Genomic DNA, 10315 nt, shown 5'->3' on the forward strand with positions numbered 1-10315 from the left:
GTGTGCTTAGAAAAGTGTAGATGTGCTTTGGATGGCGCTATGAGGCTGTCAAAGGAAGAGATTAAATCCACTACACGAGAGGAGGAAACAGGCCTTTCTGAGGGGGGGGGAATCTCAGTTTGCAGGCAACCAGAGCCACATCTGCAATGAAAAATGACGTATCCCAGTCTCAAGAGTAACCACTACTGGATGGGATGTGTCAGGGATATTTTGGCCTTGTTCACTGCAATCATGCAGGAGCCTAGCCTCTTAGGTACTTAACCGGCAAGCTCATATCAACCACCACTGGAGGGTATTGTTGCTTTCCTGGATTTGATGTGACATGCAGTAGTGCGATGGGCAGCTGCTTCTCCCTCACTGGGCCTCGGCTTTATTTCTCAGTGGAACCAGACGCCCTGCCCTCCATGTGTAAGGTTTACTATTTCACAGCTTTCCCCCTCCCTCCCCTGCTGACAGAGAGGCTGGGCCTTGCGTGATGTGGGATCCTCACACATGCTGTTTGTTATTCTGCCCCTTCTTGAAAGTTTTTCTTTCGTCCTACAAAGAGGGGGTGGGGAGAGGCCAAACAACTCTTTGAAGCTACTTGACTTTCTATGATTAATTGCAACAAGAAGCCTGCACAAGGGAGGGAGACCATTTTTGATTTATTGAAGTTTCTTTGTGAGAACAAATTTATAGCAGAGGGAAGCAGCTTCTGAGAGGAATATCAAATGGTTAAAAGGTTCCAAGCACTCTTTGATGTCATGGCCCCAGTGGAATGCTGGAAAGGATTGAGGGACAGGCACTGTTTATTTATAAAATAAAGTTCAGTTACCTGCTGTTGGCATAGACCTGGGGCTAGCTCCTGTTTAAGACCTCAGAAAGCAGACAGGACTGAAGTTGGCCTTTAAATGCTTGCTGAGGTGATGAGAGCCCATGGTATGGGGGGAAATCCTCCAGGCGTACTCCCTCTTTCCACACACCACTACAGAAAGGCACCTGTTTTTCCCATCGGAAAAGAAAGTGTAGACTCTGCCTGGCTGTGAATGGGAAGTGGCAGGATGGGCCAGGTGCCCTCAGCTCTAGGCCTTCTGTTGTGAAAAGACAGAGAGACAGACTCTAAACCCTTTCACGCACCACTCTAAAATTACTGGGCACCCAGGAAAAAGATGGGGAGAGAGGAGCAGCTTTTAAAGAGGGAAGAAGAGCTGCCAATACTATATCAGTCAGCAACTAATGCAAAGTCCCTTTACAACAGATTCCATGTAAAAAAAAGAGAAAAAGTCTATGATCCACTTCATCCAGAATCCAGGAGACATTTCTGTGTGAAAAAGAATGTTTGCTTTGCGTTGTTCACACTTCAGAAGTCCAGAAGCTGTGGAAATGGAATATGGTTTTTAGTTCAACAAGGCACTTGGGTAATACATTTTCTTGACTTCCAGTTACCCAGTAAAGATATTACTAACCAACCAAACATCCTCCAGAAGGAAGGGGATTAAGATGGCTTTGCCCACATTCTTATCCTGTTAATCGAGGAATGTGAACTGTGCTTGACATACCAGCTGTGGCAGCACTTTTTCCACGTGTTCCACATCCACCCTGGTCAGGTCCTCTGCCTGAGCCTGGCGTGCTCCCCGTGCTGCGGCCTCTGCAAGACAAAGACAGACATGGATAGCAAATGCTACTGGTAGGGGACAGGAATGGCCTTTAGGAAGCACTGATGACTTTTGACTAACAGGAAGGGCAGTTATTTACACAGAGATTTTTATTTGCCTGTTTGGGGGGGGGGGGGAATTCTGCAATTCAGAGTATTTATACTGGAGCTTCACTCATCATTCTATTTATCTACCAGGAAGATAATACCAAAATGAGTACAATGCCTCTTTATATAGTACAATCCTAAACAGACCCTTCTAAGTCAACTGAAGTCCATAACCTTAGCAGGTGTAACTCTGCTTAGAATTGCACTGGTAACCACCTAGCATTAACAGCCCCAGAGAGTTCAAAGTGGGTGTAAATAACATCTGAACCTTGTAGCATCTGGTAAAAATATAATTAAAACCCCACTTTCTGTATTTAACATAAACTGTACAAATTCTGCACCAAACAAGAAAAAAATCATCAGAATATAATATAAAGGTAGCACAAACACACTTTTTTATTACTGATAAGATTTGAACCTAAAGATTTTTTTGCATGGACTGGGATGGGAAGGTGTATGTAAGCCAAAGGATGCATGGCAAAAGAACGGAAGGGAAAAATAGTTTCGGAAGGCTTGGAAGCTCTGACTAGTCCTCTCTGATTTCAGCATTTAGCTGGTATGGCTTGTTAGATGACTGAGAAGGCTACAAAATATAAAAGAAAAATCCTACAGAAGACCAAGTTCTGCACTAAACTTCATGCTTCTACTACAGATTACCCATCTAACGAAGGCCACTCCATAGAACAAAATGTGTTCTGACAACTTACCTCGAACAAACACTTTGAGCAGTTCTGCCACCAGCAAAAGAGCATCATCACTGACTGGAAGAGGAAAACACAGTCACCAGGAGACAGGCACCCAGCAGCCCCTCTCACCACAGCACAGTTGTTCTGCCCCACCTGGGAAATCAGCAGGCAGTAACCACAGATCTTGATGATCTCTGATATTCCAGAGCATGATCTCTCTCTGCCCAGACGTTTGGCAAGACTTCTAGCAGGAATTGGCCTCTTTATTGAGACAGAAGGGAAAGCAATTACCTTGCGTTTTGTCATCTTTGAAGTGGCGCTGGAGCAGCTTGTTCACAGTCTCCTGCATGGAAAGAGAACCAAGTCAAGGGGTGTTAATGGAGAAAAAGTGAATCTCCTTGTCTTTCCATTTCAAAGAGATATAAAATAGGTAAAGCAATCTCTTTTATGAGATCCACTTCTGCTGGTGTAGGAGTGCATCAAAAGAAATGGACCCAATAAAACATATTACCTTACACATTTTGCATCTCATGCACTAGGAGCAGGAAAGCGACGATGACGACTCAGCCAGTCTTTCATCCCCACAAAGAGGCCACATCACTACCCTGGCTCTCCCCTACCTCTCCCTTTTCTGTTGCCGAGACCTGAACACTTGTGAATCAGCAGCACATCCTCCTCCCCTTGTCTGCTGAAGGCCATGCTAAGAAATTCCAGAGGGGTAATCACATTAGTCTGCTACAGCCAAATAATCATGTGGCACCTTAAAGACTAACACATTTATTATGGTGTGAGCTTTCATGAGACAGTGCTGCCCCACCCCACCCCACCCCACCCCACCCTCTTCTTGCAGTTTGTATTTTTGTGCGTATTTACACGTACAGAGAGAACTGCCAACTGAATGTAGCACTTCATCCATCTAGAAAAGTGGGTTCTGGCTCAAGAAGTTACTCCTTGTTATAATAATGAACCAGAACCAAAAGATCTGCAAAAAATAAAGCATGCCCTTTAGTTCACATCCCCACTAATTAGAATCAGCACCCCTCAATTAATCAACTATTTCTAGGTAATATTTCTCTGGAAGGCACCACCCACTCCCTTATGAAGCTATCTGACTGCTATGGTCATCTTCCAAAGCCCTGCTGCGGGTACCCTGTTTTCTGAGATTAGGCGGGTGGCAACCCAACAGAGGGCCTTCTTGGTTGTGTGGCACCAAAGCTCTGGAACTCTCCCCAGAGAGTCTTGCCTGCTCCTTCTGTTATCATCTTCCATCCATGAGTAAAGACATTTTTGTTTTACATAGAGTTCCCTCAGTGAGCCCTTCTTCCTACCCTATGTTGTAATTGTTATTTTTATGTTTCTCTATGTGGATTTTAGCTTGATTTAATGATGTGATTTTGTTTCCTTTTAACGGTTTTAAGACTTTTTATTATTCATTTTTTAATTCATTAGTTGCCTTGATGGCCCTGATAACAGCTGAGATAAATTTTAAGAATAAAAAAAAAAAATGAATTCCCTTATTACAAACTTGGACAATCTCAAGCGAAGTTAGTTATAACTGCTTGGTAGAGAAGAGGCTCCCGTGAGATGAGATGTAGAAAATCTAGCACCAGTTTTATAGAAAGGTATAAAAATAAAAATGTTATATACTTGAGAAAAGCAAAATGAATTTTAAAAAATGAAAGATTGGAGGAGAAAAACCAATTCTTGCAAACTCCCATTTATGTACTAGCAACTGTCCATGTGAAAAGAATCTGAATGCATTTAACAATATAAGCTGCATCACCAAAGCCTCAAACACTGAAGGTGACGGAAATGCCACTTATCATTATTGAATATATGAGCCAGAAAACTCCAGTATCAAACTAACAATCTAATAGTTGGCCAAAGAAGGCAGGATGTGCATTCTGTATTGTATAAATAATGGTCAGTATACTACCATTCCATTCAACAAAATTTGAGGCCTTCCCTCAAGCTTAAGGAAACCTCCTCCAATTTCATTGGCTCTTCCTCTGGAAGAAGAACCACTGAAGTTGAAGGAAGGTTCCTTAAATTAGATGAAGGCTTCAGACTTTGCTGAGTGGAATGGTAGGATACAGGCTCATACATTTCAAAGGAAAACACAGCTTTGTGTTGCATGACCATAAATGCTATATCCAATACAAAAGCAAGAACAACATCACTTGATTTAGTACTCATTAGGCTTCAACTAGTATTGTGTGGTGGTGAAGAGTGTCGAGCTAGTATCTGGAAGATCCAGGTTCAAATCTCCACTTGTGCCATGGAAGCTCACTGGGTGTCCTTGGGCCAGTCACACTCTCACAGCCTAACTTACTTCACAGGATTGTTGCCACTTTGGGTCCCCTTTGGGGAGAAAGGTGAAGTATAAATGAATTAAATAAATAAAATTCAGCTAGAATAGATGGTTCAGTATTACTCTCTCCACTTTAAGCAGGACTTTTATCACTTATAAACAAATTTATAAACAGAGGTTATTAAGAGTAACAGAGAACAGAGAGGTTATTAAGAGTAACAGAGATAACTGAAGGTTTGGAGCACATGGCATGAGAAAAGCTGAAGGAACTGACTCCTTTTAGCTTAGGAGAGACACAATGGCAGCTAGCAGATATCTAAGGGATTGTCAGAAGAGTGATCTACGACATGTTCCAAGTTTCAGCAAAATAGGCTGACTGTCAGGAAAAGCTTCCTAAGAACTGCTACCTAATAGAACAAGTTACTCAGTGAATCTGTGCAGGCTCTTAAAAAGTGATTTGTGTCAAGGGAGTTGTGCTTCTGGAAGAGTTGAACTGGATGGCCTTGAAAGATCCTTTCCAACTCAAATAATTAAAATGTACTTTAAATGTCATAAACCACTGCTCTTTCTCCCAACAGGTGTTTCAGAAGCTTTGTCCAGATGGAAAATATTAGCTTGGGTAGATCAACTGAGCTAACAGAATCAAAAGGTACCAGTTGCAGGGGTCTTGTCAGGACTATACATAAATAGCTGTAATCAGGATGGTTAGTAGGTAGCAAAGAGATATATGCAAAACAAAAAGGTTTTCCTGGAGGACATCTAGTGGTACTAAGCTAATACAATTATTTTATTTAAAAGATGTCAACAGAACAGGCAGTTTGAGCCCAACCCAGTAGAGTTAAATGTGTGCCTTTGAAATCAATAGGCTTGGGAGACATGCCTTATTCTACACAAGATCAGGCTAGCTTGAAATGCATTCCCCTGTGATTCAGAAAATACAGCTTTTAAAATACACTCAGCGCAGGGAGGCAGTTGTATGGCTTTTATCCTGTGTACTCGCTAGAAAGAGATAAATACAAGATTAATTAGGTACTAGCGCTACCTACTGCATATTTCTAGAAGTGCTCTGAAGAATGTTGCTAATTTGGCAGCTAAATTTCACTTGAGGGGTTTGCTTCTGAAGAGTTCAAAGTTCTTCTTTAGTAAATACTGGCTTGAAGCTAACGGGTCTTCCATTATAAATACTACGGTCATCCGCAAATGCTAATAATTTAAATTCCTCTCCTTTGATTTTCAGCCCTAGTATTTTGCGATCTTCTCTTACCTCACTATTTAATGTTTCTAATGCGAATATGAATAACAATGGTGAGAGTGGGCAACCCTGGCGCGTTCCTTTCTGAATCTCGATTTGTGAGGCTATATCTCCATTTATAATTATGTTGGCGTATTGTCTGTTATATATTGCTCGTACCATTGCTAAAAAGTTTGTTCCGCACCTCCAACTTTTTAGTTTTTAAAGTACAAATTCCTAAGATAGGTTGTCAAAGGCTTTCTCTGTGTCCATAAACATCAAAGGCAATTGTTTCCCTGGATATTGTTCATAGTATTCTATAACATTCATGATTGTCCTCATATTGCTTTTTATCTGCCTTTTTGGTAGGAAACCTGCCTGATCTTGGTGTATTACCTGGGCTAGTACTTTTTAAAATCTTGTTGCCAATATGTTTGCAAATATTTTATAGTCAACATTCAATAATGAAATTGGTCTATAATTTTTTATATCTATAGGGTCTGTATCAGCTTTGTGTATCAAGGTTATTGCTGCTTGGTACCATGAATTTGGTAGCTTCCCTATTTGCCCTATTTTTTGTAGCATTTCTTTAAATGGTTGACTAATCTCTTCTTCAAAGGTTTGATACAGTTCTGCTGGGATTCCATCTGGACCCGGGGCTTTTTTCTTCTTCTGTTTATTAATTGCCTCCACTACTTCACACATTGTTATTTTCCCATTTAGTAATTCTCTATGTTTCCCCTCAAATTCCTTGTGATTCCTTCCTTGTAAATATTCCTTTATTTGTTCCTGTTTATATAAATTCTGATAATATTTTTCTGCAATTTCTTTTAGTTCTTGTATGTTATGTTTTAAGGTCCCTTTATCATCCTTCAATGCAATTATGGTATGTTTCTCTCTTTCCTTCCTAAGTCTATACAATAGCCATCTTGTTGGCTTATTTGCATTTTCAAAAAAATATTGTCTCGTGTATTCCATTTTCCTCTCAATTTCTTGTGTTAGTAATAGATTCATTTCGTGTTGCAAGACCATCAGCTTATTTCTCCCTTCCCCTTTGTCATCTTTTTAAAGTTTATCTTCTTGTATTTTAATTTTTTGCATTATTTCCTTATATGCTTCCTTCCTTTTCCTCTTTCTCCATGCATCCTGGCTTATACACCACCCTCTTATGTATGCTTTGAATGTTTCCCATACTGTCTCTATGGATATTTCTGGATGCATATTTCTTTTAAAGAAATCCAAAATTTCTATTTTTGTATTTTTTTCTAAATTCTTTATTTTTTAACAGTCCTGTATTCATCCTCCATCTAGATTTTTTCCATACCTCTTTAAAAGACAGTAGAATAGGGTTGTGGTCTGCAAATGTTTTTGGCAATATGTCTGCCTCTCTCAGCTCCTGCATCCACCCCATTGTCGCCCATGCCATATCTATCCTGGACCATGAGTTGTGTCTAGCAGAATAGAAGGTGTAATCCCTCGTCTGTATATTCCTTGCCCTCCATGTATCTATCAAATTATATTCTTCTGCCATGTCCATAAATATTTTTGGCAACTTTTGACCCTTGCTTCTTTTCCTTTTTTGTTGTGATTTCCTGAAAAAGCCCTAGCCCTGGTTCAGGACAGCTGGACCTCTCTCGGGCCAGGGACCACCAGGAGGTTCTTATTTTATTTTATTTGTCAGATTTCTATCCTGCCCTCCCAGCCGAGGCCAGCTCAGGGCGGCTTACATAAAACAATATGTAAATTACCATAAAAATGATGAAAACACTTAAAACCATACTACAACCAATTGATGACATAAAGTGCTAGTATTAATTGTCCTTGGTTATTGTTGTTACTTCAACTATGGTTGCTGTACTCGGTTCTCTCTCCAGATGACCGTCTCTCAGATCTCCTTTAGATATCATAGAAACGATGGGCACCGGCACCGTTGTTAAAATTCCAGGGACACAGGGCTCTCTATTCTATTGCTATTAACTACTGATGTTGTTTAGTAGTGGCGGCGGCTCCGAAGGCCTGATGGAAGAGCTCTGTTTTACAGGCCCTGCAGTCTACTGGGAGCTCATACCACCAGAATGGAGCATAATGCTCTTCCAGGGGCATACTGGGAGTGGCGGTCACGAAGGTATGTAGGATAATTATCTAGACTACCTCCTTTATTAGTATCCTGCTTCTAATGAATTTAAATGTGGTAACTTTGTTAGCAGTATCCTTCTCAGGGTTTGTTTGTTCGTTGGCTGAGTTTTTTCTTTTTCTTGCTTATCATTGATTTGCTCTAGTTTTGCCTGAATTAACTCTTTTTTGTTTCCTTCATTAGGACAAAATTTCTCTTTTTTAGGAAAGCCTTCTGGCATTTTATAGCTGTCTTGACTTCACCATGCTGGTATGTTCTTGGTCTTGTTTCTGTGTTTCCCAATCTGTGTTGTACGTTCGTCAGAGCTTCTATTATCATTGCTGAGCTCTCCTGAGGAGATTTCACTTTTCTGACTCTTCTTTTCAACTAATCCCCTCACTTTAAAATATCAGTTTTTGAAATTGTTAACATGGACAGCCTTCAATGCAACTTCCTACTTAAACATATGCTGCATTTAATGACAACCTAGCTCCAGAGCAGCTCTGCAGTATTTACATCTCACACTAGATCCTGGCCACCAGTCAGGATGAACAGTGATTTCAATGTGCTTAAACTAGAGTAAGCCTGCATAGGGTTGCACTGAAAGTCTAAGACTACCTCTCCTCTCGTCAGTCCTATGACCAACTGTTCACAGCACAATCATCTACCATTTCTACAACGCTGGTCTTTCCATCTGGACTACTGTAACGCTCTCTACTTGGGGCTGCCTTTCTTGCAAATCCGGAAGCTGCAGCTAGTGCAGAATGCTGCAGCTGGGCTGCTGATGGGCCTCTCCAGGCAGGACCACATCCGGCCGGTGCTGCAAGCGCTGCACTGGCTGCCGATAGCATAGCGGATTCATTTCAAAGTGCTGGTTCTTACCTTTAAAGCCCTGAATGGCCAGGGTCCAGCCTACCTCAGGGACCGCCTCTTCCCGTATGTTCCCCCAAGAGCGCTGCGATCGGGGAGTCTTGACCTCCTTGAGGTTCCGGGCCCTCGAGACATTAAGCTTGCCCTAACCAAGGCCAGGGCGTTTTCGGTGGCGGCTCCTACCTGGTGGAATGAGCTCCCGGTGGAGATCCGGGCCCTGCGGGACCTTGTACAGTTCCGCAGTGCCTGCAAGACGGAGCTCTTCCACCAGGCTTTTGAGTAGGAGCCGCCGCCGTCACTATACCACCATCGTGACTCGATCCTACCATCTATCTTATCTGGGAGGGGGGTAGATGCCGCCCTGATGAGGAACATCACTCCTGGCGCTCACGCCACTACAACACCGGCCGCCAATGAGGGACACTGTGCATCTTGGGAAATTTAGTGAACTGTAGAGCACCATTTTAGCTTGTATGTATTTAATGTATTTAATGTTTTAATGTATCTATATTTTATTCCGGCATCGCCGCTTGTTCACCGCCCTGGGCCGCTTGGGTAGGGCGGGGGATATAAATCCCAAGTAAATAAATAAATACATTTACGTAGTCTGTGTGAAGATAGTTGAATTCATTAATTAAATGCAGTTAACTACAAGTCCACAGCAATTAAAGGTAAAGGTAAAGGTTCCCTTGTTCGAAAGCCAGTCGAATCCGACTCTAGGGTTGTGGTGCTCATCTCCGTTTCAAAGCCGAAGAGCCAGCACTGTCCGAAGACGTTTCCGTGGTCATGTGGCCGGCATGACTAAACACCAAGGCGCACGGAACGCTATTACCTTCCCACCGAAGTGGTACCTATTTATCTACTTGCAATTTCTTGCTTTCGAACTGCTAGGTTGGCAGGAGCTGGAACTAGAGACAGGAGCTCACCCCGTCTTGCGGCACACTCGGGTCTTGAACTGCTGAACTACTGACCTTCCACAGGCTGCACTTCAGCGTCTTAACCACTTGAGCCACAGCAATTACCAACCTTCAAGTTTCTGTGGCAAATAAAAACCTCTGATTGCAAATCAGGCTGTATTTGATAGGCAATGCTGGCAATTTATAGATCTCGACAGGACAGATGAAACAGTCCAAAAAGCAAGGGGTTGCGCTGAGGGAGCCTAACAGTTCAGATCTCTCTTTGCAGGTTCTATGGGACCCCTTGATTCCTCCCCCACTTCACAGTTCCACAGCCCCACAAGGAAACTTCATCCCTTGTTGAGGCGGAGCGGGGCTCTTCTTCTCCAGAGTCTTCTTCCAATGCATCTGATGTGAGCTTTAGCTCACAAAAACATCTGCTGGGATTTTTTTTTAGTGGGCCTTTA

At 42.2% G+C, this 10315-nt stretch overlaps 1 protein-coding gene across 1 annotated transcript in view; it reads right to left on the bottom strand.

Moving 5' to 3' along the window:
* Positions 1-629: 629 nt before the first annotated feature.
* STRA13 (stimulated by retinoic acid 13) overlaps positions 630-10315 on the bottom strand; it is a 10347-nt gene continuing 661 nt past the window's right edge. The window contains exons 2-5 of the mRNA XM_015420366.1: positions 2719-2770; positions 2449-2502; positions 1539-1627; positions 630-1354 (exon numbers count right to left, since the gene is read on the bottom strand). Of these exons, the coding sequence (XP_015275852.1) occupies positions 1340-1354; positions 1539-1627; positions 2449-2502; positions 2719-2770 (210 nt within the window). The 3' untranslated portion in view covers positions 630-1339. The remainder of the gene's footprint in view (positions 1355-1538; positions 1628-2448; positions 2503-2718; positions 2771-10315) is intronic.

The sequence above is a fragment of the Gekko japonicus genome, unplaced genomic scaffold (assembly GCF_001447785.1).
Source record: "Gekko japonicus isolate JY-2015 unplaced genomic scaffold, Gekko_japonicus_V1.1 scaffold360, whole genome shotgun sequence".
Classification (NCBI taxonomy): Eukaryota; Metazoa; Chordata; class Lepidosauria; order Squamata; family Gekkonidae; genus Gekko; species Gekko japonicus.